Source organism: Pollicipes pollicipes, unplaced genomic scaffold (assembly GCF_011947565.3).
Source record: "Pollicipes pollicipes isolate AB1234 unplaced genomic scaffold, Ppol_2.1 Scaffold_6686;HRSCAF=7923_pilon_pilon_pilon, whole genome shotgun sequence".
NCBI lineage: Eukaryota > Metazoa > Arthropoda > Thecostraca > Pollicipedomorpha > Pollicipedidae > Pollicipes > Pollicipes pollicipes.
In genome coordinates, this window is record NW_023596921.1 from 38851831 (window position 1) to 38879069 (window position 27239).

Genomic DNA, 27239 nt, shown 5'->3' on the forward strand with positions numbered 1-27239 from the left:
GGAGGCCAGACGTGCGGCGGCCCGATGTCCCACCTCACATGTTCTGGTAATACCTTTATTCGTGCTGTCTTTGAAAGCCACACAGAGAGTGACAGATGGAAAGCAATTGATGACGGAAGACTAAATGAAGAACACGTTAGACAAACTAAGTGAAACCTTTTCCAGATGTTTCGCCATGTGGCAGTCTTGACGCATGGTCGGTACGGCAATGGCCAAATATCCAATTTTAATTAAACATATCCAATTATCCAATAAATAGCCAAACAAGCAAAAACAAAACAGAGTCCCTGGGTTCAAACCTGCTCAAAACACACCACTGAGCTTAAAATGGTCACAAACTATAAGCCCGACCAGCGGGCGTGCCGTTCAGCTGCTGCCAAACCCGCCCCATGCCCGCTGGAGCGCAGCAGACGCCGCGCGTCGGCGGATCACGCGCCCGCTACTCAGCAGCGTAACACGCGAATCCGGCCGTCGCTCGAAGACGACCGCGGCGCGCGGCGACGCCAGAACGGTCTCGTCCGGCGGATCGCTCCAGCGGAGAGCGCCCCCGGCCAGCGCGTGGAAGCGGCCCGCTTGCTGACCAGCAGCATTAGACGGGCACCTGGAACAGAGGCGGCACGGTCAGACGAGCCTCGGCACTGTGTACACCGCGGAGTACACCGGAGTACAGTACACCACGCAGTGCGAGCATGTTCACCCGTGAACAGTGGACGGCTGCAGAGAGAACGGACGAAACTACACGCATGTGTGGAACGCCAAGAGGTCGGCGACCTTTATCACCTGAAAGCTGCGCCTGCTGGTTGAGAGGAGATCTTAGTGGACAGTTATGAGGTTAGCGCGGAATGCGCAAACTGGCCGGAGAACGAGACGTGCCAAAAATGCACCACAGGCCGAAATCAGGGGGGGGGGGGGAGGGGGGAGCGACGGCGAACGAAGATACGGGTCGACCGCTATGCGGATGTGTAATAGCCTTCTGAAAAGACTGAACGGTAGGTTCTCAGCAGGGTCGAAGCAAATGCTCCCATTACAATAAGCAGCACGATCATGGATAGAGTTTCAGGAGTCTGTTCAGAACCGCCGGTTGCGAGGAACCGTCCCAGTGAGCAGTGACGAGGTCTGCGCCGAACACCTTAAATGACAGGGGAAATATCGGACGACCAGACATGCCGAGGGCACATGCGACACACGTGACTAGAACATCGGTCACATGTACACGATGTACACACACGATGCAGTATCAGGATGGCGACTGACCGGTCACGGAATAGCGACGCCCCGGAGAGGCCTTTGCCCTGGGGCTTCCGTCACATGCCACCGTCAGGATCATCGAGGAAGAACCTCAGGCGCTTACATGGAGAATGGAGGAAGACACAAGGCCGAAAATCACACTAGCTTCTATGCTTTCCCAACTGCTGACACTGGCCCAGCCGGGTCATCCGTGCATCACCACGGAAAGGCAGCCGCGCGCAGCGCGCACCAGCCTCCCGCCCGAGGCCTTCACAGAAGCGTGGCGCCGCCGCCCACTTACCGCGCTCCGGAGCGCCCGGTCCAGATCGTCGATGATGTCCTGCGTGTCCTCGAGGCCGACGCTGACCCGCAGCAGCGAGTCGCTGATGCCGAGGCGCGCGCGCTCCTCCTCGCTGACGGCCGCGTGCGTCATCAGCGACGGCAGCTCGGCCAGCGACTCGTAGCCGCCCAGGCTCTCGGCCAGCGCCACCAGCTTCAGCGCCTGCAGAAAGGCGCGGCTCTCGGCCAGCCCGCCGCGGATGTAGAAGCTCAGCATGCCCGAGGGGCCGGACGTCTGGCGGCGGGCCAGCGCGTACTGCGGGTGCGACTCCAGGCCCGGGTGCAGCACGCGCTCCACGGCCGGGTGCTTCTCCAGGAAGCGCGCCACCTCCAGCGCTGATGTGCTGTGCTGGCGCATGCGCACGGCCAGCGTCTTGATGGAGCGGTTCACCAGGTAGCAGTCGAAGGGGGACGGCACGGGTCCGATGGCTGGAAGGACGCGGGCCGGGTCAGCGCGGGTCCGGCGGTCAGGCGCGGCGCGGCACCACCTGACCGTGCCCGGACAGCGACACGAAGGCCGGCCGGTTACGACGCTCCCCGACGGTCCAGAACGATAGATCAGCACGCCAAGCTCGTACGAGTGCGAACTCACAGTACACATAATGCGAGGCGGCGACACGTTATCGATTAGACTGCCGAGTACCTAACATCCTTTCATGTTTTGAATGTAAGGGAAATTATTTGATGGAGCTTCGTGAGCACCATTTGCAAGAGCAACTATGCGCTACACCCAGACTTGTATTTGGTGACGTAATGATTTCATTTTTGTCCCACTGGTCATTTCGTGCCTCACTGGCCGGGCACGGCAGCGAGAGGAGGATCAGCCAGAGGAATGAAGGAGACATATCTGTAAAACAGATGCATGTGACGGCATGCCCTACTTGTGTAGGAAGCCTGCATCTCCTCTGACATGGCCTGACCCTTCCCACTCTCAAACGATCCGCTCGAAAATAGTAGGCCGCAACACGTGGCGAGCGAGTCATCAGCCTCGCGCCGAGCACAACTCTGGCCACATGGCGGCCTTTAAATGACCCAGCGGAAATACGTCCGCCGCCTGGCGGAGCGCTCCGTCACCACACAACACCCCAAAACTCATCTTCCCCCGATCACCGACACTATCCCAGCGGCGAGACCCCGCCGCCCCGGTCCGACCCGCGGCCGAGAGATGGGCAGGGGGCGCCAGGTCATCTCAGCCCAGAGAGGGGGCACCAGGGGGCACCAGGTCATCTCAGGGGCGCCAGGTCAAGCGGGCCCGGCGCGCGCGCTCACCGTTCTGCAGGAATCGCAAGCTGTCGTGCACGTCGTCCTGGTTGGTGGCCACCAGGCCCATGACCACGTCCGAGTGGCCGTTGATGTACTTGGTAGCCGAGTGCATCACGATGTCGGCGCCCAGCGCCAGCGCTTGCTGGCGGCAGACGCGCGCGGGGCACTGTCAGAGGCCGCCCGCGGCTGCGCGCGCCGCGCTCGGCGAGATTCACTCCCCCACCCACAGCGTTTCGGCAGCAGCACCACGGCGATCGTGAACAGACCCGCTCACCTGGAAGTAGGGCGACATGAAGGTGCTGTCGACCACCAGCTTGACCTTGGGGTGCTCCTTGACCACCTGGGCGACGGCGGCGATGTCCACCAGCTTCATGGTCGGGTTGGTCGGCGTCTCCACCCACACCAGCTGGGAAGCGCCACGTCGGTGACGTCACGCCGCTGGCTGGGTGGCGGGAGGGCGGCCACGGGACGGCACAGAGCCGAGCGGACACCAGGGAACGTCTCCCCGCGTGCCAGGGGTCTGGACAACATTCAACATTAACCCAATGACGGTGCACGGGATCAAACTGAGCACAAATCACGTTTGTCGTCCCCTACCCCCACCCCCACAGACGTTTCGCCGCCACGGCGCAGACCACGGGTGAAGTGCCAATGCTGCTCATTATTTGCACACCCCGTTCATGCACTTAAAGCACTCCATCAAACCATGACACTCCATGTCGCCTAGACCCGGACATAGTGCTACCGCACCCGGGTAACTCCAGTTACACCTGTCAGGCGCTGCAGGTGCAGCTTCACACTTCCAAACCAACACCTCATGCGCTGATCACTAGCACGTACATTCCAAACTTGCCGCACAACCCTGGTGAAATGGACTCTAAACGAAAACGAGACCTGCGTCTGCGGCGGGAGGCAGTTGCGGCGGGACACACAGGCACACATACCCTGGTGCTGTCTTTGATGGCGTCTGCCACGTGCTGTGTGTTAACCGCGTCCACGAAGGTCGTCTCAATGCCCATTCTGCTGGCCACCTTGGTGAGGTAGCGATTCGTGCCTCCGTACAGATCGTCCATGGAGACGATGTGGTCGCCGGAGCTGAGCATGTGCACAATCGTCGTGGTCGCCGCTAAGCCCGAGGCGAATGCCATGCCTGTCAGGGGAGACGCCTGGTGAAAACCTGTCATATCAAACTGAAGCCTCGAGCGACATCTCGTGAGAAAATCGCGAAGTGCATGCTCCATTAATCCACATTGGTGGCTGCCGCCGTTTACATATGCTCTGCAATATTATTCCTGGCCATTACCGAAATAAGCTCCTCAGTTAAACAGCCAGTGGAGCGATGAATGCAGCGCAAAATGTCCATTGGCAAACACAGGCCACCATTGTCAAACACAACCCTTTGTAATGCTTCCCCTCGAGAGAAATACCAGCCTCTCGCCGTCTCAGTCAACCGCATACAGATCACGCTATTCCTGAATCGTGCTAAGCACATCCGCCTCGCTCTTCTCACCCAATCTTCACAACAGCCCGTCTATGCGGGGTGAGCCGCCGCCGCCAGCCTCGAGCGGGCTTAAGAGCCGCCCGGGCGGGGGTCCGCCAGAGCGGCCGTACAAGCTCCGACTACGATACCCCTGTACCGGACCGGGCGGGGCTCGGCAGGGAACACCGCGGCCCGCGACGGGGCCGCGGTGTTCCCTGTCACTTACCTCTCACTGCCACCCCATAACCTAAACTGGTCAACACTGGCTGAAATGGCTCCACTCCCAATCAAACGACAGCGTTCAGCGCTTCACCATCATGAATGGGTCTTACCATATTTCGCCTTCTCCAGCGACGCGTAGCATTTCTCCATCGCGTTCCTGGTCGGGTTTCCGCTCCGCGAATACTCAAAGCCCTGCAGGCATCGAAAGAGGTCACGTGAGAGCGGCGCCACAGTCCTCATCCGGAGATCCACGGCACCAGTCGGACCTTGTCATAAAGAGGTCACTGACCCGTCCGACGCCACATCTGTTGTCTCTCAGGCAGTGCAAATCCTCCACTTTTCTACTACAGAGACACGCAGGCCGGTTGAAGTCGGATGCAGCGGGACAGTCAGGAGTTCTTAGTCGCGCCATGCCGTCGTGAACACCAGCAAAACCGGCATTATCGGAAGTCCCGTGGGCCATCACAAGGCGGTTCACCAGGTTTACAGCTTGGCAGCAGGCTTGTATACTCCTAGACTGCGCTTTCTGAGCGACGGCACTTTATCAACAGATTCGTAAACAAAACGCAGCACTAAAAGCTTGAAGTGAATGTGTGGAGCTGACACACCCCCGCCAGAGGTCCAGAGGGCGCGCGACGTCATTGATGGCCGCAAGCTGATAAACATGGACCAGGGTCTGTCCAGTCTCACGATGACAGCCCTGTCCCTTGGGGACAGCAACAGAGACGCCGGACGGAGGGGTGGGTGAGGAGACGGCACACCCGTCAGGCATGTGCCGATTGTGCAAAACTGAAGGAAGGAGGTCGCACTTCATTGTATGTTTACATGACTGTTGGCGGATGGGGTGGGGGTGGGGGTGGGGGTGGGGGTGGGGGTGGGGAGGGGGAGGGGTGGGGATAGGGGTGTGGGCAGGGGTGGGAGCGGGGGCGGGCGAGGCGGCGGCCTTACCCGGTGCTCAGCCGGCCCATCCTGTTTGAAGGTGGTCGCCAACGAGATGGGCGGCACGACGGCGCGCGAGTTCCACTGTTCGGGCTCGTTACCCTCGCAGATGGCACGCGTCGCGAAGTGCGGGTCGGTCGGCAGGTACTCGGCCATGACGCTGCTCTGAAGACCGGGCAGAGATCTGCGGGAGATGCCGCCAGACGGCTTACCAGACGGCTTACTAGGGGACACGGCGTGTGGGCGTCGGCGCACACGGGGTGGTCAATTCAAGTGGCGCGCGATGGCAACAGGCGACAGTACTGAATATCAGTATACTGCAATAGGACGTCAGTATGACACGCAGCTGCCAAGTCACCGCCACACGTGGGCTCCAAAACGCCGATGCAGTTTTCCTTCAGGCGATGGAGTAATAACAAGACGCATTTATCAATTATTCAGCATCTATACTTGATTTGAGCGTAAAACACTCGAATCTGCGGTGAGACCAGCCAGCCAACTCAATCTTGGGTTAAATCGATTAAGACGGAAAACCTCCGATCGGGTGATCGTCATACGTTGTGTTTAAAGCTCCAGCATACCAATATTCATGATCCCCACTACCTGCGCTGTTAGGTACACGTCACGGCGTAGCCTCCTCTTTTGCCTCTTCAAATCAAACATCCCCGAGCGATTGCTGCAGTCAAGCTGCGCAGAGAAAGATACGAAATCATACGCCAGGTCCATCCTGTCTCTGACCCCGATCGCGTCGTTGCGGGGCCACCGCTGTACTTTTCCATGGACGAAGTGTCCGCAGTACTCCTGGTCTGGACCATATCCAGGCGGTACCTTGGACAAGGACTCGCTTTCTGTTAGATCTCCCGCCGTACGAACAACTAACGTGACAGAAGACAGACAGAGCGTGTTTCTAAACAAACACATGTCATTTGTCGAGTTTGCCTTTGAACAAGTATGTTCCAAGGATTTAGAACATGCGACGCAGTCGGCTTCCTTTCAAGCTCCACTATGGGCGTGCGCGACCCTAGGAGTGCAAAATACTGTTTTCAGTTTGTTTAACTTGTGCTTTGCCCACGAACATGTGGACGTGTTGGTCTTCCCGTATTCTCCACGGCACTGATAATTGCACGATAGCATCATATTGGAGCACAAAGTCACATGGTTGTGGCAATTAATATTTAGAGGAGAACGAGACTACACAAACAAGGCGGGGGGGGGGGGGAAGAAGCATGTGCAAGAGAACGGGAAGAGCAAGCAGAACAGCGGGCCGGCTGGATTAGTCTCCGGGATAGTAGAAATTTAAGCACAAAATTGCAACTACGCGATAATTTACAACAGCCGGTACCAAGAACACTCTTGCGCTCACTTCCAAGAAGCCATATCACGTATGTAAATCATACATCATACATCGCATCACACATATTACGCATCATGCAAAATGTCATACACATCACGCATCACATATCACATGCCACCAAGAATTTTCGCCGGACGAGGAGGTTATGGGGGGGGGAGGGGCACAGCGATCAGCCAGACGGGGTGTAGCCGTTAGTAGGAGGAGCACAGCTCGCCCCGGGCCATGGCAACAACGTCCCTGGCATCCCTGGCATCTCGTCCTGGTGTTCGCAAGTCAGCAGGCGCAACAAGCGACAATACCGCCATCTACTACGACAAGCTGCATTTACTACATTGTCAATTTTGGTGCACGCATTTCAAGACACCAGACGGAGGTGTAATGTTGATTTTGGTGCGAACTGCATGGATGTAGAAGATTGGTTCTCATGCCAACTGGATGGAGGTAGAATGCTGATTTTGAAATTTGCAATACACTAGCACTGCCAGCAAATACTGATTATGTGCTTTGACCACGCTATCCATGGCGCGCCATGCGTTTCATCAGCAAATCGTGAAAAGGGAAAGCCTGTGGGCAAGCGGGGCGCCTGGAATTTCCAAATCAACATTTGTAGGGTCAAATTCGTGATCAGCAGGCAATACGCATCAGATTACACATGGGGGCAAACTTTTTCGCAAAAGTGGTCACCCCTATGCTTACTTGGATAAGCTTCATTGCTCGGTGGTGCATCGCTAACCATACACCGAGCACGTTACAAGTTCGCCTGCTCCGTCCACGTCAGTTTACATATATCCAAACAGAAGACAAAGTCTGGAGAACTGCGGAATAGTCCTTGATCTGAATAGCGACAGCTGTTTCGAAACGGTGGTGTACAAACCTGTCATGGTTGCGCATATGGCACGTGCTTGTAAAAATATGTGCCACTAAGCGCCTCCATAATCAAAACGCCTTCTCGGGTACGTGGCACGTAATCAGCTAACGCGTTTGCGATCCCACTGGGCGCGTCTCAACCCGCCAGCTGCGGCCGACGGGGCGGCCGGCACTGCGCGCGGACGGGAAGGGTGGCTGGCCGTCCGAAGGGTGACTGACCGTCCAACCTGCGGCGTCTACCCGCTCCCGGGCCACCGGGGCCCACGGCCGAGCCGGACGATTCCGTGTGACCCCGGGTCACGCGGTCACAGTCGGGGACTGGAGCGGACTGGGGTCGGTGGTCGAACTGACGCGGAAAGGGCGACGTGCAGACGAGCCGCTGATGGCCAGTTTGACAGCGTGCTGAGGCCACACCGCGGAGGAGGGGGTGATGGGTGAGCGAACCGCTGATGGCCAGTTTGACAGCGTGCTGAGGCCGCACCGCGGAAGAGGGGGTGATGGGTGGGCGAACCGCTGATGGCCAGTTTGACAGCGTGCTGAGGCCGCACCGCGGAGGGCATGACGGGAGACTGGGCCCGTCTGGCATCAGACTAACGCTGGAGCTTTGGTTGCGAGCCCGGGACTGAAGCGAAAGCATCCCACAGCCGGGCATAACGGAAAGTAATCAATTTGGAAAACTTGCAAAAGCTCCAAAAGTCTACTTTACACATTTGATTGTGCAAACAGGCCACAACTATTACCTAAAATCACACAGTAGTTATTACAGGGATATCAGTCAGCAAGTCGTCAAAATAGTTCAAAATCTTATAAATGGAGCACTGGAATTAACGTCTTCTTGATGGAGAAGATCTGCAAAGTTTTACTTGAGAAATTGCGCCAGAGACTGTTGTTCAACGAGTGATTTACATAAGGCCGAGGCCTCGGGAGAAAAAACCTGGGGAGGGGAAGGAGTAAGCAGGTCCCATGGCACCCTCACTTTCTGAGAACGCGAACATTATGGCGATGCATGGAAAGAACATACCACACAACTGGTTTTTACATCCTCGCTTTCCCGGACATTCCTTCGTTCATGACTGAGGCTGAATGACAACAGACAGCCAAAAGCCGACCCAAAGACTCCGAAGAGTCTGTGTCCGGCCACATCATATTTAGGTCGTACGTCTGACCGTTAGCCGAACAGGGCACTGACTGGACCGGGCCGGAACTGACAACAGAGCAACAGCGTAACGTCTGGAGCCGAGTAGACCAACCACAAATACTAAGAATTGGACAGACTGACGGCAAATACCGAGCCGATTATACTAAGCCACCCCGCGGAGCCGGCCAGAACGAGGTACTTCGAGCCCAGCAGTCGCAAACACCGCACCGCTGGCCGTCAAAACGTGACCAAGCGAAAACAGAACCGTTCCCTGAACTTACGACCCAATGACTTGTAGTTCGCATTTCCTTACAAGAAAAATGCCGTTCAGAACCGGCCACGGACCCGGCAAGCCTGCGGACACGGCGCTAATGTGATATTTGTGCCCAAGACGCCGGCCGGGTGTGACGCAACATGCGCTGCTGATGCTTCCCTCCCCCGCTGCCACAGCTGCTTCCGGCAGGCAACGGTGGGTGCATAGCAGCCGCCGTCAGCACCCGCGCGGCGCCAACGCACGGTGGGACCGAGTCAGCCTGTCCCCCGCAGCGCCAGCACGCGGTAGGACACGGAATCGGTCAGCCAAATGTGTGGCAGGCGAATGCTCACGTCAAGTCGGGATCCATGCAACACATGGTGATGACCACTAGTTTTCAGACGAGAAAGACGATTGTCGCGGCTGGCAGCGAAAGACGTCGAATTCTAAACCGAGCCGGAAACGTTTGCCGCAAGATGTGGGAAATCTTTACGTTGTGTTTATCTGTTAAGCCTTTTATTGGCACGTGTTTACCGGGATCAGGGTAGCACAAATCAATATCGCGGGCTATTGCCTTCACATAATTATATACCATTGCACAAATATATGCAAATATAAAACGATTTTGAGCAGTGCAAATGAAAGGTCCGGATGACCTTAAAATATACCGAGTCCAAACATGATGAACCGTACTGCATTCACCAACAGGATACCGGAGCACACGCAAGTAGCTCTGCACCCGCAGATGCTGCAGTCACCGGCCGCGGTCGGAACATATGGCCACGGACATATGCTCATCCGCGGGTTATAACTGACGGGATGCACAGTCAGACTCAGCCACCGCGCCCCGAGAGACCGCACGCCCGCCGAGCGCTACCACAAACGCCGCGCACGCGCAGCAGCTGCCGGCGCCGCAGGTGCGCGAGCGTCCGTCACCAACCTGTTGTAGTCTGCACGGCGCACTGAGGGCCCGGGCACGTGGCGCGCCACCTATATACAGAGCAGGGGGCCTTGAGCGCGCTCCGGCAACGTCACCCCCGCCGCCCTGACTGGCGGTTACTATCGCTCGGCCGCATGCTGGCTCCAGGCGACCAGATGGCACGGTCGCGGCCGTACCGTGCCGGCGTCTGGTGGGCCAGCGCGGTGTCGTGTTTCGGCGCAGCCAGCGCTGTGGGGTCACTCACATGATGTCACATGGGTCTACTGAGCTGCCCACCTCCTCCGGCCTTGTGCGTTCCCGGTAGGCACTCCGCTCTATGACGGCGTCAGCGTGACTGTCCAAAGCGGGTGCACTGCGCAGCGTCTGCCATAAGCAGAGTGACTGCAGGATGCATAACTGGAATGGAAACCTACCACAAACCCTGCCGTGTGACAGCAAGCCGGATATAAATATTCGTGCCTTTGAGACCTTATCACGCACTCGGCCGGGCGACCGCGGGGAGGGGGTCGGTTTGACCCCTCCCCGATTCTTTTTCTCACCCTCTCCAAAATAACTTGCCAACAGCGCGGCATAGCCGAACCAAAAATTATGTAGCTGTATGCAACTGCACAGCCAACATTCTGGTATACGAACAATAGGTGTACCCTGTCAAGTCGTTAACCTATGGCAGGTCAGCCAGACCGTAGCTGTCGGCGAACGCAACTCCTGCGAAATCATTCAATATGATCCGACCACGGAGTGCTAGAAGAACACTCCGTTGTTAAAAGTGATACAACTTTGATATGATTTTTTAGGCATTAACACTTTTAATTAGCACTGAGACTTATTTCATTGACCTTAGGACAGATAGAAAGGCCAGATAAAGATAAAAATGAAACCGCTTTGACCGCGTTCGATCTGACGTCAGCACGTTTGTTAGCTGGAATGCGTGACGTCATGCATGCTGACGAAGCGTTCGATGTGTGGGCTGACGGTAAAGGTTTTAACTTCATCTTTCTTTCTCCTTTGCCTTTTAACTCCTTCGGACCACAGCCAGCTCTGGCTTAAAGTCAACCATGACACACAACCTATCGAGTGGCGTACGGAAGTGTGACTCCTGCTCCGGTACTACCATGTATCCCATCCGTTGGTTGAGGGAAATGTTCCACATTTGAGGATATTGAAGCAAGCATCAGATATGATGATATAAACTCACCCATAGCTATCAGATTATTTTTGGGTGGGAAACACCGTCCTAAACAGCCCAATTTTTCTGTTCAGTAATTTGCTTCACAGTACGTCACCGTTTGATTACTTCATCGCACCTTGCACAACATTGATTGAAAGCCAGTTGGCTGCTCTTATGTCTAGAAATCGTGCTTACGAACGCCAAGTATGAAGACCGCCGCATGGCTAATGGAATAGCAGGATTTGAATGGCATTATTATGGCGTCATGGATGCCTGGGTGACATTGAAACAGTCTCCCCGAAAAGTCTGTACCTCTTCACGGGGATGTAGATCAGTAACTACAAGGGTTTAGGTCCTAGGAAGGACAGGGCTGTGAACTGCACCGAATGATCTTCAAGATGTGTAGTTCAGTTCCAAACCTCATACAAATGTGGAACACTTCCATTAAATGCTTCCTCACACTCCCATCTCATTTCAAGGGTACATTCAACTTGTGTGTGAAAAAGGTTTATCATTCACTGCTACTTATACTGGTAAGAAACCCATACTTTTATTAATTTTCCACTCCCACATGTACTGAGAGTCCATGGCAGATACGCGACGCACGCTGTTCCTGCTCTCCATCTTTTGCGATTGCTCCAACGCTATTAATTTACTGGGCAATGAAACCACTCACCACACCACCCAGCTCCCAATGGATACACTTGTATTAGACAGTCTAATTTCCCTTTTACCTATCCTATGCGTCGTATTTGTCCGAAATTACAGACGTGTCCCCACCAAACGAACTAGCGAACTCGAGAGCTAACATATGAAACTCGTACTTCTTTGTTAATACAATTTAGTTAATCTGACAGCATTTTCTCTCTATGCTGACGGCTGACAAAGAAAAATCCTGGCAGGAGCGTCGACCGGCACGTGACTTCACCAACCCCGTGACTTTGTGGTCACGTGGCGTGACGTGGAGGTAATAATGAACTGTGATTAGTGCTGACAAACGTGCTGACGACAGATCGAACGCGGTCTTTATTGCTGGAAAATCTTTTGCATTATGTTGTCTTCGACGCCCATCTCGAATTCCTGGACCACAACGTTAAAATACTTAATTTGTAAGTTTAGGAAGGCCATGCGAGGTCACTGACTTAAAATGATCAACCTTTTCTTTCGAGGAGTATTTCGCCTGGAATAGTACTCAAAGCCGGCTGCGAGTTTAATTCAAAATATCAATAAAAGGTTTCTCGTTATTTTTACGTTATAAAGGTGAACTAAGGCTACTGTTCTGATATGGGTAGCAGATACATTTGGCTCATAAGAGGTATTCAGGTTCAAGTCAGTTGCGCGAGGAATTCTGAGACCCTTTAAATATCGATCTGGAATATGACCTTATTTGACTTTTTGACCCGAACGTCGCCAGCTAGGGACCTCAAAATTACGTAGGTGGTGCCTCTGGGTATCTTCGTTTTGGTGATCTCAGCGAGGAGGGAGGCAACTGTCTCCCCCTCCCCACCCGAGCGCGTCGTACCAACCGGCCTCCAGGAGGATGGGTGTTAACGAATAGCAAACAAATCAATGACAGCAACACACCAGCAAAATGAACACCTCATAAAGGCTGTTATGAGACCAACCTACCACGCCTTCATTCACAGACGCCGTCCGGAAGACTGCATCTATCGAAGTTATGAAATGCCGTAATGTGGCAAGATACATGTGCAGCCGACTGAGTAAACAGAAGGTACCGGACTCGGCAAACCCACTACCGCTTCCGCCACAAATACGACTGGCGGGATTAGGCAATTAATGACGTAAAAATGACAGCCGGCGTTAGAGGCTGTCATACAGCATCGCACAAACATTAGTGTGAACACCGAACCAACAGTGTCCTAGAATTGCCGACTTTGGGTGTAAAGCAACACCCTATGCGGAGGAATTTTTCACTCCTTTCACCCATATTTTATGTGAATTTTTCACTCCTGGCTGACGTTGTCTATAAGCACATGTCAAACCCCTATTTCCCTTCCTAAGGTTTTCAGATGTCATCCAAAATCGAGCAAAACCACCAAGCATAAATGAGGCTCCGCAGAACCTGGACACCAATGGCTATATCCTGCCTCACCTACATCTGAATCATGTCTATGTATGCACAGAGCAAGGGCGCCAGGTACCTCCAAGCCCAAGAACCCCAGCGACCCCAGCCGCTTGCAAGCATTAAGTTTGGTTTGTTTACAAAATGCATCACAGTCTGCACCTGTGCGCCAAATAAAAGGTTTTCACGCATCCCCTATCTTTTTGGCCTCACCACCACACCACGAAAGCAGAGCCTGGTGCAAACACCAGCAAGGCCTGGTAGAGAATTCTACTCCACGTATTTATTTTTTCCCGAGGAAACTTGACCACTAAATTGCATCACTCCCGAAACGCATGAGTGAAAAGTTCAAGAAATGTCCCATAAATTAAACTTACAAGATGAATATCACCATTTGAGCACTTATATTAACATATTTTAAGTCAAATCAGCTGATAACAAAATTTTGCAAGAAAAGCACCAGCCTTTATATTTATTTAGCTACTTTTGTTTTTCTTGGTATTATACCAGTAGCATACCACTTTAATCTTCCTTCCCTTTCGATGGTCTTTAGAGGTCCCATCTGCTGTTTAAAATTTTGACCAACTTCTCTGCAAGATGCTCCAACTGCAAACTTGTACGTATTCTATACATAAATTGGATTAATTCGCCAGCCGCCCAAACATGTTTGATATGCACCCAAGCGTGAACAATACACAGGGAATGAAGGAGACAATTTGAAGCACGGAACTTAACTTTACCGTCATTTTTGCTCTCTTAAACCTTTTTTGGTTAACCGTTTTCTTGGTTCATGGCGGTGCTCAATAATGATAAATCTAAGCCTTTCGAGTGTCTGACCCACCAGGCTACCTGGCAAGGCATTAGCGTAAGAATAAATGTTGCCATACAGAGCCTTAGCACAGACCTGACACAGCTAATACAGAAGTGTTCGATGGCGGAATTCTGCCCCCTGGAGATGTTTATTTAACACCTCTTGTTTGTTTCACATTTTAATCTCGAAGGTTGGTGGGCATGGTTGATATTTATATTTGGGGAGTGAGTCGGATGACTGTCTGTCAGCAGACCATGCAAAAGGTACTGTTTTTTATTGGGGGGGGGGGGAGCAGGAAGAAGCCAGTAAGTCTCCTGTGGACCAAGTAGTTGCTTACCTTAACTGCCTTCAACACATGATTGGTAACCAGTTAGCCATTTTTTGTTTAAATGCATCGAGTTTTGCCATAAGACGAATTATGATGCCACAAGGCATGCGATGGGCTTATTTTGTTCCATATTCTTGGTTATTTGCCCCAAGTTTCTTAAAGTGGTCCCTTATGGCTGCTGTACGACATGTTTTCTATAGCTGTCATGGTTTGCTGACCGGCAAATGACTGCACGGTATATATGTACTATATTTTAAACACGGATACTCTATGCTGCATAGCAATTATAATATGAGTTAAATATTGGTATGTAACAAATAGACCACCCCACTTAAAAAGTGAAGTCAACATCCCAAACTTTGTCATGGAATATGAATAAACAAGCCCAAGTGGATGCATTTGCTGCAGCTGAAAAGGCAAGCAGCAATACTGGCATAGCATCTAAAAGTTGTGTTATTTTTGGAGAAGAGATTGTTTTGTGGAACATACCCATTATGGCCCCTGACATGGGTTAACCATGACAATCAAAGTAAGTTGCTCAAGGTGATTTAAAGTTTTTCGATCTGTGTGTTGTCAACTTTGTCGGACATCAACAAACATACACTAACGAACTGAATAAAATGCAAGCTGGAACCAGCCAAAAACTAGCTTTAAACATAATGTTTTTATCACAAGTGCTGCTGTCGACAGATAGGTGAGTTGAGATGATATTCATCATATGGGCTACTCTACGTTAGGTTAAGTTGGTCAAGTGCATGGCAAATGGCGATAGGAATTGTGCAAGAATCAGTAACTCACAACTGCTGCTGTGATACAAACAGGTTATACAGGATGAGATGATGTAAGGCCTCTTTAGGTTAAGCTTAGGCTACTTTCATGGGAATAAGCATTGCCATTCTGTAAGAAAGTGACAAAATCCTTGTTTTCCCTGACCCCATCTTAACAGAAGACAGAAGTATGTCTATTGTGTTTGACTTGGTGATGGGTTGATGTGCAGGAGTCCAGGGTGTTTTTGTTTGAGTGTTTTATGCTTGTTGAATTTTCTGTTGTTATTTTGTTATTAAATTCCTTTGCTTTGTTTTGTTTTAAAAGTGCTGTGGAAGGGAATTGAAAATTGCACCATCAAATTATTGGTTTAATAATTTGTTATGCTCATAATACTGTCATGAAATTACTATGGTTTAACACGCTCCCGGTTGGCCGACTAGATACCCCTCGCTCAGGTTGGGGGTCAATTTACCCCCCCCCCCCTCTGAGATCTCGGGAACTAAGGGAGCTAGAGACACCAAATTTACAGGGTGCCTTGACTTATACGTGAACTCACTTTGGTTAAGGTTTCAGCTTCCTAGGTCATGACCTTCAGGTCGAATAAGGTCAAACAAGGTCAAATTCCAGGTTGGTCTCCAAAGCACCCCCAGGACCTAGGCAACTGTCTGTGAGAAAAAGTTCACAAGCCCATTTGAGGTCATTGACCTTGTTAGACCCTTTGAAGGTCATGGTGATCAAAATGATACAGGACTGATCCGCGCTTTGCCTTTGAATAAGCGACAAATATTACACTAGGCAGTGTGTTCCTAAAGTAAAACGTTCGACCCGGGTTATCTTAGGTCAATGGCCTGTTCTGACCTCTAAGAAGTCCAATGAAGATGTATAATGCGGTTCCTGTGGTCAATAAATTCGAAATGAGCACCAGAAACTATCTCATACAGCCAGCCCTAGAGTAATAAATCAGGTTGGTTTTGACCTTGGTCTGACCATCATACCTGACCTTAGGTCAACGTAATTTGCTCATTCAATATGTGTGGTGCCTAAGAAAGCATCTCAGAGATGAACGTCCTCGTCAAACACTCCGTTGCTGTAACAGATTGAACGATTCCCTAGAATTTGCCTTCGCTTAAACTATGCGCTGACTTTGACCTGTCATAGGTCAGCGACCTTACAAGGTACATCTACAATTTGTATGTCTAACGATCCGCTATGCAATTTTCTACAGCCATGCAAAATTTGGCGCATCTACGCCGCGCCATTCAGAAATCATTCGGGAAAAGCCCGCGGGGTCAATCTACCCCCCCCCCCCACCCGAGCGCGTGCTCATGTATTCTGTTTCACTTTAACGGCCGAAGATGTTAAAAAACGAAATGGTTTTGTCAGGTTTCTGATATTACGTCCATGCCAACTTGAAACAGATGTCTTTTTTAGAAACACGTCTTTTTTTAATTGATTTTTCTCACTCCCGCATGGTCTTTTTGCGATGAAATTGTTCACTCTCACCCTAGTTCAAAAGCGATTCTAGCTCCCTGCCGACCAACCGTCACGCCATCTGCTAAAGCCGTGTCCGAGCTGAGTGTACGCAAATGTTGCGATAATTTGAGTGTGGAGCCCACCGGTGCGCCCGAACAGAGCACCAACGCCAGTCAGAGCCATCTGATGTGGTCCTGTCGTCGCGGCCTTCACTGAGCTCCGCCGGCCGTACGGGAAGCAGGCCGGCCGCGGCGACGAACCACGTGTCGGCCTATAAGCACACCAGCCCGTCTGCATCATAACCACTACTGATGCTGCTGCGACGGAGACCTCGCTGCCACTCGCGCCTGCAACCCACGCTGCGTTGCAGCAGACTTCCGACGCAACACAACGCTTTCTCCAGATTTACAGTACATGACAGTAGGCGCTTGGTCCAGTCATCCCGACAGTTTGTGTTTAGCAGCTTCTCCCCATTGTCCAAAACGAATACATTACTTGTAAGCGCTAAACGACAATGCAATCACATCCCTGAAAGCTCAAACAATCAGTCAACCGTCACAATAGTTCCAATTCTTTCCATATCTTTCAACCAAACCACGGCGTGAAGTTGTGCCATCCGTCGCCGCTTTATCAGTCGGCCCGGCCGAGAGGGCCGCCGCCTGCAGCGTTAGCATCAAGTGTACAGTCATGCTAACGCACACCAAGAAATCATTTTTAATGTCATGCAATCGCACACTAGCAAAACAACCCTGTTGCCGAGCGCGCCCAGTTCCGTGCGCCGGCCAGTCCTCTCTCCAAAGCTGCCATGCTAAATGTGCCAGGCTCCTGAAAGCCGTTATGTTAACTGGACCGGTGTTCTCCCAAAAGCCACCGTGGTGATACCAGTGAGCTTGAGCTCTGCCCGTCTCCGTCAAAATATACCGCAAGACGAACGGTCTTTGCGGAAATACGTACCAGTTGTATCAAGTCACATTAATATAGTGGTAGTGTGTGGGCGCACGACCACAAAGTCTCTGTGCACAACGCAGTAGCATTACCGCTGCGGACGTGAACGAAGCATAAATAAAGCTACGTTTCCAACTGCATGACGGTCAGCATTCCAACGTGCCCGCCGGCCAGGCGCCAGCTGACGCGGGGCGGCGTCTGGGCTGGCCCGCGCTCCGAGCGGACCCCGCACAATGCGGGCAGCGTCGGGCGCGGGGACGGCTGCCGAATCACGTCAGTCGGAACCCGGCGGCGGCTAACGCCAGCCCGTTACCGGTCGGGCGCCGGCACGCGGCGGCGGTGGACAGTGCGCGGCAGGTGCGGCGGACGCCACGCGCGGCGCGGGAGAGTGCGGAGCGCGGCCACCGACCCCGAACGAAGCGCCGAGTTGCGCCACTGAGCCGTCGTTTAGCAGGCCGTGGCGGAGAGCGCGTGCCAGCACACGCTGACTGGGCGAGGTGGCAGTGGGCGACGGCGGTGCAACGTTCGACAGAAGCGACGTCATGGAGGCTGAGGCGAACGGCGTCCATCCCGGGCCGGACCAGCCGACGCAGACCGACCCCGAGAAGGACGGACCGAAGGCATACCGAACCGACCGGCAGAAGGCAGCGCCCGACGCCGAGCCGCCGTTCGAGGCGGTGCTGGCGCTGTGTGACGGCGGCGGCCGCTGGCAGTGGCGCCTCCTGCTGCTGACCTCGGCCATCGGCATGCTCTCCGCCTTCCACAACGTCGGCAGTATCTTCTTGGGCGCCACGCCTAACTTCTGGTGTCAGCCAGTGGAGAACAGCAGCCTTCCCGAAGCGGTGAACGCGTCAGACGCCGTACAGCGCTTCGGTAGCTGCAGCCGCCCCGGTAACGACACGGACGAACTGTGCCAGGCGTGGCAGTTCGACACCAGCCAGTACCGCTCGACGATCGTCACCGAGTGGTCGCTGGTGTGCGGCCGCCGCTGGCTCCTGTCCACCGTGCAAGCGTCCTTCATGCTGGGCAAGCTGCTCGGCTACCCGGTGCTGGGCGCGCTCAGCGATCGGTTCGGCCGGCGTCGCGTATCGCTCTACGGAATCGCCGTCCAGCTGCTGGTGGCCAGCGGCGTGGCGCTGAGCCGACACTACGGCGTGTTCCTGGTGCTGCGGATGCTGGTCGGCGCGCTGACCGGCATCTTTAGCACGCTCTTCACGCTGATGGTGGAGGTGACGGGACCAAAGCTACGCGCCGCCGCCGGCATCCTCTTCGTGATTCCGTACAGCCTGGGCTTGATGGCGCTGCCCGGTGTGGCGTACCTAGTGCGGGACTGGCGCTACCTGCAGCTGGCCATCTCGCTGCCGTACGCGCTTGGTCTAGTCTATGTATGGCTGTTGCCCGAGTCGCCACGCTGGCTAGCCGAGCGCGGCCGGCACGCTGACGCGCTCGCCGTGCTCAAGCGGGCGGCTGCGGCTAACGGTCGCACGCTGCCCGATGATGAGCACATGCTGGGCCTGCTGAGGGCGTGCCACGACGGACAGCAGGCCGAAGGGGCCGGCTTCTGGGCGTGGCTGGGCGCCGCCTGCCCCGCCCACCACCTGCTGAGGACGCCGCTCATGCGCCGCCGCATGCTGGCCTCCATTTGGGCGTTCGCCATCACCAACGCCATCTACTACGGCGTGCAGTTCGACTCGGCACAGCTCAGCCGCAGCCCGTACCTGGCCATCTTCCTCTCCGGTCTGGTGGAAATCCCGGCGAACCTGGCCGGCGCCCCACTCATCAACCGGTGAGGCAGCCCCCGGCCTGCGGCTCGCAGCCAGCCACACAGCGGCCGCCGGAGGCCCAGCTGGCCGTAGCACATCAGTTGTCTTTCTCCGAAACATTCAGATAAATTCGAAACGCCGATAGTGATTGCGTTACCCACCGCTCTCTTCAGCCCAGTGAACGCCATGACAGCTGTGACCCTGTGTTGCTGACACCCGCGTGTTGACGCCGCTGACCGTGTCGCCAGCCTGGGTCGCCGGCCCACCACCTGTGGCCTGCTGCTGCTCACGGCCCTGGCCATCCTGGCCATCCTGGCGGTGCCGGCCGTGCTAGCCTGGCCCAAGCTCTTGCTGGCCATCACCGGCAAGATGTTCATCACGGCCGTGTTCAGCATCGTGTACCTCTACGTGCTCGAGTTCACAGCCGACGCCGCTGCGCAACGGCGGCCTGGGGCTGGTGACGATGGGCCGGCTCGGCTCCGTGGTCGCGCCGTATGTGGTCGACCTGCTGGCGCCCGTGCACTGGTCGCTGCCCAGCTGCGTGTTCGGCGTGGCCGCCATCACCGGCGTGCTGGTCAGTAGCCGGCTACTCGGGAGGTGTCGTCACTGGTTGGTGTTGACGGCACGTGGCGTCGGCGCTGACCCCCCGTGTAGGCCGAATTTACAGGCCGGCTGGTGGCCTTTGGTCGCTTCGATGCCGCTTTTTCGCTTCGTTCGGTTCACTGAGGGGATGGCTGGAAGAAACCCTTGCCACAGTTGTAAACCTACTTCAGTAGATCACCCGTGAGTGGAACAGAGTACAGTACAAGGACTTCACCCAGTGAACAGAACGAGGGATAGTACAGGGATCCCTGCGATTCAAAAACCTTACATGATGAACTGAGTCCTGCCAGCAGTGTCACCAGCTCTGTCCAGTGTTACCGTAAGCAGATCTGACCATCACTTCTGTCTGTCACATTCCGCAAACCTTCTTTACAAGAAGTCAGGGAACCTTGCCATGACTAACAAAACCACCGGGACATACGAAAACCTCCGAAGCCACAACTTAACAACAAACCATCGCCATCGCCATAGAATGTGCCTCTTCATGGCGATGACAAACTAAGCAAGGAAGCCAATCAGCCCGCTCTCCTGAAATCGCTGGCGCCCACTCCCAGCTGTGATGTGAGCGCTGGCACCCACTCCCAGCTCTGGTTCAGCGCTGGCACCCACTCCTACTCCGTGCGACGGACGACACCGCTATGACCTGGTGGTGTCTGTTTCAGGTGGTGCTTCTGCTGCCAGAGACGCGTGGCCGGCGGCTGCCCGAGACCATCGAAGACGTCGAGACTCGACGATGGGAGAAGCCCACCGACAAGATGGATGCCATCGAGTTAAGGGCGGTCCACGAGTGATGCCATCCGTGTGTGGACTGGATCATCGTCGGCGCTGCGTCGCCTGTGCCCAATGCTAACGTGAGCATATTGGTGCATGATGTCAACCCTTCTGAGGCCTCCCGAATAAAACTGAAAAACAAATCAAATTGAGGCCACCAAAATTGACACGTTTGCGGACAACTGTCCCTTCCACCCGTCATTGCGAGGGCTGGCAAAATATACATTTCTGACAACTCCGAAACCTCCAAAACGTATTTCAAAACGTGATGGCGCTCGTTCCTGGTGAGCGATGTCAGGGTCAACGTAAAGAAATATGCATGTGCGCATAAAGTAAGCACACAACTGTTCGTAAGCACATGTACGTTAAGTACAACGCTCTTAAGGCATCAGTAAGAAAGCCAAAGTCTGTACCCAAAAGTTCGTAAGCAAATGTTCGTATGCTGTAAAATACGCATGGAAAATATTCGTATTGATAAAAATGTTCATCAGGACAACAGTTTGTATGAGAGAAATACACAAAGAATTGGTCGCAACTAACTGAACGCATACAAATGTTCGTAACATATAGTTAGCTTGACAAAATTACGTACGTAAAAGCTCGTGAGCAGGGCGTAAGTGACATGGCATATGGCGATACATGGGCATTAGTCACTTCGGGATGGTGGGTGGTGCTTCCCATGGAGAGTGCTTCACTTCCGCCACCAAGGTACCAAACCACCAAGGGCCACTACCAACCAATTCGACCACCAGGGTACCAAATCATACACCGTCAGCTCTCAAAGATCGCTGAAATTTTGTTTGTTTTTCAGCGTGCAGTAAAAAAAAAATGGTACTCTCGGGCAACGTTGGGTTGGGTGCAAATGGGACTAATCCAACGGGGTGTCCAACGGGACACCCCGTTGGATTAGTCACACAGGGTGTCACACGGGACTAATCCAACGGGGTATCAAAGCAGGTCCAGTTATTGCATCCTTCTCTCGGGACACCGACTTTATTTGTTAAACAATCGTATACCGAGTCACTAGCACCCGTCTGCCTGACGCTACCGCCATACGATTATGGTGATGATTGGGGGTTTTGGGCGCACTGACTGCAGTAGGTCGTGCAGCGCCCCACCAGCCTACGAATATACGCCACTCGTATACGTTACCACCCTCAGAAGTAATCGGGCGAAGATGTCGACAGTGGCGTCGTCAAGAGGGTGGGGGTGGCAGGTGGGGGCAGGGGATGTAACACAACAAACACGACACGTGAATTGTGGGACAATTCTTTTTCTTTGCTTTAAACTCCGGCTCCTTCAATCTCTGGCTCATGTCGTACGACTACCATTGACGGGGCTCATCTAGTGGCCACCAAAAGACGTTTTCTTTCATATAATGAAAGGATGAGCTTGTCATGGTATTTAACCTGGCATACGCAAATGTCGCTGCACACCGTCACCTCTCACACCTCTCACACCGGCATGAAGGATGAATATCTGTATTCCGACGTACAGTTAACAAAAGGGCGGAAACACAATTATCCATCGAACTTTATGGCACGACTCGGATGGTGGGTTCCGGGAACACATAAGTTACGCTTGAGTAACTTACAAGTAGTAAGTTACGTTACAACAAGTTAAGTAACTTGCATGTTCCCCAAATGTCACCCACGCAGAACAATTCGGAACAAATTGTAATAAAAAAGATGCGTGCGATGTCCTGCAAACGTGCTTCTGTCCAACAGCCTTCGGCGCCGACGAACATTTGCGTTCGTCAGCGCGGTGGCCGAGCACCGACGAAAAACTTGTGAAAAATTACATCATATATCAAGATACGAACCTTTGTTTACGTTCTTTGTGAAATAAATATTATCTGCGACTGAAATTTACCCTATTACTAACATCTCCGTATATACAATTGCTTACGGCCGTTATAACAAACTTTTGCGCTTATGAACGTTTTGATTACGAACTTTTCCCGACGAAAATTACACCGAACGATCGATATCTATACGCACATTTTCTCTAACAAACTTTTACCGTTACGACCTTAGTACTCTATGTTCTTTACCCAGACAAGCATTAGGTACACGAACTTTATCCTTCGAATCATTGTCAAGCGTACGTGTTCTAGATGTACTTTTGTATGCAGCCCGAGCTCCATACCTATTTATACCTACGCCAGCAGATGTCGCTGTTGTCACTCGCACTGACTAGGTGGCAGCACCATGTTCCAGCACTCACTTAGCCAGACGCGCACGAGGTTTTTTACGCATGCAGTTTTGCCTGCCTCCAGCACGTTATATCTGTGATTTAATATGGGTGGAATTGGTGTTGATCCCAGAAAAAGATGAATGAATGGGACAATTAAGTAGCATAGAAAAGCATCTTTGGAATTGGTAATGACTATAGTGACCTGCACCTGACCAGCCAGGCTACTTTACAGTTGTTCTTGCAACCAGGTACATGCTGTAGATCCAGTGCAAGTCTCAGAACAACTGGCCTGCCCAGCCTGATGGATATGCAAAATTTCTGCCAGCAAAAGCCCAGAGGGAGACTTAAGGTCATCAAGCAATCATTTTGCCCTACTACAAGTAAAAATAACCTTGCTTTCTGCCCACCTGCAGTTTGCACAAGATACCTCTAATGCTAGTGTTGTAATCCATTAAATGTATTGTTAAGGCTGAAATACTGCAAAATAATTGGAATGAAATGTGCAAAAACATCTTCACACAACAACCATGTTAAGAGCATTATGAGGGCTGGGAGAGTCAAAAAGGGTGAGCAAACATATGTTCTCATATTGCAACCATTCAACCAAGTTCCAACTTTGGAAAAGTTGTGATGTGATGCTTGATTTTAAGCACTGCCAAGCAAAACATGTTTCCAAGATCACCTTGCAACCCAATGTTTTTGCATGCCCCTTAAGGTCTGAGCCGAGTATCAATACAACAAAAATTGATGTCCATACTTCTGACCACCAGAATTGTTGACCATGGCAAAAAGGACATGCCTCAGCAATGAACCATACTATAACATAATGCAATTTTTTCAAGATCGCAAGCAGTCTGAGCAATTTCAATTTCATTTGTGAAGAGGACACCATTGTGCCTAGTAGAATGTGAGTGTTTTTTTATGCATGTCTGAAGATATAAATGAGCTGAGCCATAGTTTGTCATAGGTTATCTCTCAATATCCTTTTTCAACATTTTGTCTTCAATGTCAAGTTTGATGCTTATCTGTGCCCACTCATAACTCAGACCTCACCAACACACATAAGTGCAGCCAGACTATGCTTAAGTGCAGCCAGACTACACTGTCACGGATGGAAACACATGTCTTGCAATACTGTGGTACTTTTTCAGGCCTGGACAGCTATTAAGATATATGTAGGCATTCTGCAGGGCATTCAGGACTTGTCAGTCCTGTCCAAGAACAGATGTCAAATTTGTCTATGTTTCTCTTCCATTACGCACTGGGTCATTGAATACGCCTCCTGAGTAATGCTAAGATGTATGTACATTTCATGTACCAACATACTTTCGATGCACTTCATAGGCACAGACACTCGGCCTCAACTTAACACGCACAAGCGTACTCGCTTACCTTAGCGGAGGGAGAAATAACGTCACGCCCGCTCGATTCTCCTAGCAAAAATGAGTCAAAACTGCACAGAAGCACGACACCAGTCTATACCAGGATACTAAAAGGCGATCGACACCTAATCGATACAGCCCCGGTTACCCGTAGCGACGAGTAGCACGCACCCACAGGGTGCCCTAGTTTTTAAATGAAACTAGAGAGGTACATGTGGCGCATTACCAGATCCCACGAGTGTTACCATATTAGGGAGCCTGTGCAATACGCCACTTCGACGCGGCGTCTACGATTTCACCGGCTACCAGGCCACTAAAAAGCAGGGGCGGATCCAGACGAGGGATGCGGGGTCACGCCCTTCCTTTGGGTCCCGAAGGGACCCATAGGCTCTAAAAGGGTCCATAGGTAGCAAAACAGACGACGCCTTTACACAAGCGCAACCAAATTGAACGTTTGTGGACTTCCAGACGACCAATAACAGCCGCGAGCTGAGGTGATTGGGAGGTTTTAACGCTCATTGCGCTGTCTAGGCGCCATACGCTGTTTCCGGTGGCCCTAATATGTCCACTTGTGGACACAATCCAGTCGTTAAGGGTCCTTTTATCTTGCCCTTGATTTCTTTGGATTTGCTCGCAGGGCCCTGCACTTTTACTGGAGCCCTTCCTGCTAGTGTGCCGGGTGCTCTTGTTAATCAGGGGCCTTCCACGGCTTCTTTTCATTCGCGCCAAAGGCTTTATACCCTACAGGCGGAGCCCCATATGTCAACATGCCGGGCTATTCTTGTTTGCTCAGGAGCCTATCACGTTGGTCTCGGTTAGCCTACTGACACACCAACTACATGGCCCATGGATTTTCTTCATTAATCTAGAGCCCTTCCAATTCTTTGTCACTTACTTGATGCGGGGTCCTGAATGTAGAGCCACACGCTCCCGTCGAGGGCCAACTGATAGTCTGCTTGGGTACGCTCGATCTTTCGGGCCCTCCACACGTGGTCTTGGGCACTTCTTATTTGAATGGAGGGCCACACGCTCTTATCGGGGGCACTATCTGTTAACCTGCTCAGGCTGCACTTAATCGCTGGGGGCCCTTCACAACGTGTCTGGGTAGTGATCATTTGAATGGGAGACTCCATGTTCTTGTCGGAGACCTTCGTCCGTTAACCTGCTCGTGAACACTCGATCATTTCGGGTTCTACATGCTGTGTCTTGGGTACTTCTTATTTCAACGGATGTTCATGTGCTCTTGTCGGGACCCCCTCTGCTAGGCTGATCCGGTCAGTAGCGGGTCTAGAGGTGGAGGGGAGGGAGCACGGAACCGCGCCCTCCTTTGTCCTCCAAGGGGCCCATAGGCTCCACAGACTCCAGACAAAGTTAATTCTTCGCTGGTTGAGAGGGTGGTGGTTGGGGGACATTTTGAGGCTCATTACGCCGACCAGAAGCGTAACATTATTGCGAAGGCCCAACGCGTCCACTTGCCAGGTCAATCCGAATGCTAAAGAGCCTTCCACGTTGCCCTTGCCCTCTTTTGCACGGGCGCTGCAGCATCCCACAACCTGCCGGGTCAAGGACACACTTCATGCTCCTCCCAGTGGCGTTTAGATGCATTAAAAACGATATCACAACGTTTTCTGTCGCATGCCAACATAACTGTCACATGGTTACCATGACAGGCTAGGTCGCAGCCCGATCATCAGTTGACATGACGTTTCCACAGGTTCTCAGACATGGCTGTGGACATAACGGCGGCCTGGGGACGAGCAGCGAAGATGCACGGGTAGGGCGGAGAGAGTGCGGCAGCGGCTCATTGCATGACTGGCGGACCATGATCACCCAGGCATCACTCCCAGTCTTAAGCGCGTTCAGGCTTGCACCTGTGCTTCAAACGGGACGTGTATGTAAAGCGCACAATGACATCAATTTTGCACACAATTATACAAAGGCAAAGCATGCCCATCGGTGCTTCTGGGATGGCCCCACCTCAGCGTTGCAGAACAAAGCAGCGCGGCGTACAGGGGCGAACTTGGGCCGTGATAGCCATGCCGTTCGCCGGGGAAGAAACCGTCAAGAGATGCGCGCTCAAAAAATCGCGGCGATGCAAATAGGTTTGCAATAGAATGTTACCAACGTTACAAAAGTATTATGAGCAGATACCTTTCAAAGCGCTTTGGGATGATTTCGTGCGCAACTTGTGATGTGCCTACACTTCTTGTCTTCGTGCCTCGTTGCGTTTATGAATCATGACTAAAAGGCGTGCATTGTGCTGTTGGCTTATGCCACCCGGATGCCGCAGCATCGTAGGACCGTGTTCAATGATTAGCTCGTTTTTTATCATGGACACTATCTACTGCTCTACCTTTTGACCCGGGCCCCCTTTGCAGTGTTTAACTGAACGAACAGCATTGCTCATCGTATCAAACAAAGACATACTTTGCCGGCACTAAAGAATTCTGAAGCCCACGCATGGTAAGTTCAAGCCTGGTTGTGAGGTTGGCGAGACCCGGTCCGTCAGGGGGCGCGCAGTCCGCGTGCATGGTGTCGTCAGGGTAGGATATGACGCGGTCATAAATCAAATATCCATATACATCATTGGCAAACAAAATAAACAAAACTGAAGCGATGATCGAGCCCTGGGGCACACCGCATGGCACGGGGAGACTGAGCCGCCCTCTGTGCGCCCCCTGCCCTCGACCACCCGAATAGCTCCTAAACCATCCCACATCGATAACGCCGTAGCAAGACCGTTTGATGAGGAGGACGTCGTGGTCGACGCTATCGAACCTCTTTGACAACTCGATCGTTGTTGCCGACGATACAGAGCCGTCGTTGATGTTGACCAGGCGTTCGACTGCGCGCGAGCATGGAATCCTCGGTCGAGTGGCGCGGTCTACAGGCATACCGGGGCGGATGGAGCAGCTTTGGCGCCTTT

The 27239-nt window shown here is 52.7% G+C and overlaps 1 protein-coding gene and 1 pseudogene across 2 annotated transcripts; one reads left to right on the forward strand and one right to left on the reverse strand.

The window, feature by feature from the left end:
- Window positions 1-41: 41 nt before the first annotated feature.
- On the reverse strand, window positions 42-24480 carry Cth (Cystathionine gamma-lyase). 2 transcript variants are annotated; one of them, XM_037230417.1, is made up of 8 exons: window positions 24324-24480; window positions 5480-5654; window positions 4642-4723; window positions 3774-3979; window positions 3104-3235; window positions 2836-2971; window positions 1529-1995; window positions 42-601 (listed from the first exon to the last, which is right to left on the reverse strand). In XM_037230417.1, exons 2-8 carry the CDS (start codon window positions 5624-5626, stop codon window positions 590-592), a joined length of 1182 nt encoding a protein of 393 aa, XP_037086312.1. In that variant the 5' UTR covers window positions 5627-5654; window positions 24324-24480; the 3' UTR covers window positions 42-589. The 2 variants fall into 2 exon arrangements, with proteins under 2 accessions (XP_037086312.1, XP_037086313.1); XM_037230418.1 differs by lacking the exon at window positions 24324-24480 and adding an exon at window positions 10023-10127.
- On the forward strand, window positions 17957-20978 carry LOC119107062 (organic cation transporter protein-like; annotated as a pseudogene).
- Window positions 24481-27239: the final 2759 nt, after the last annotated feature.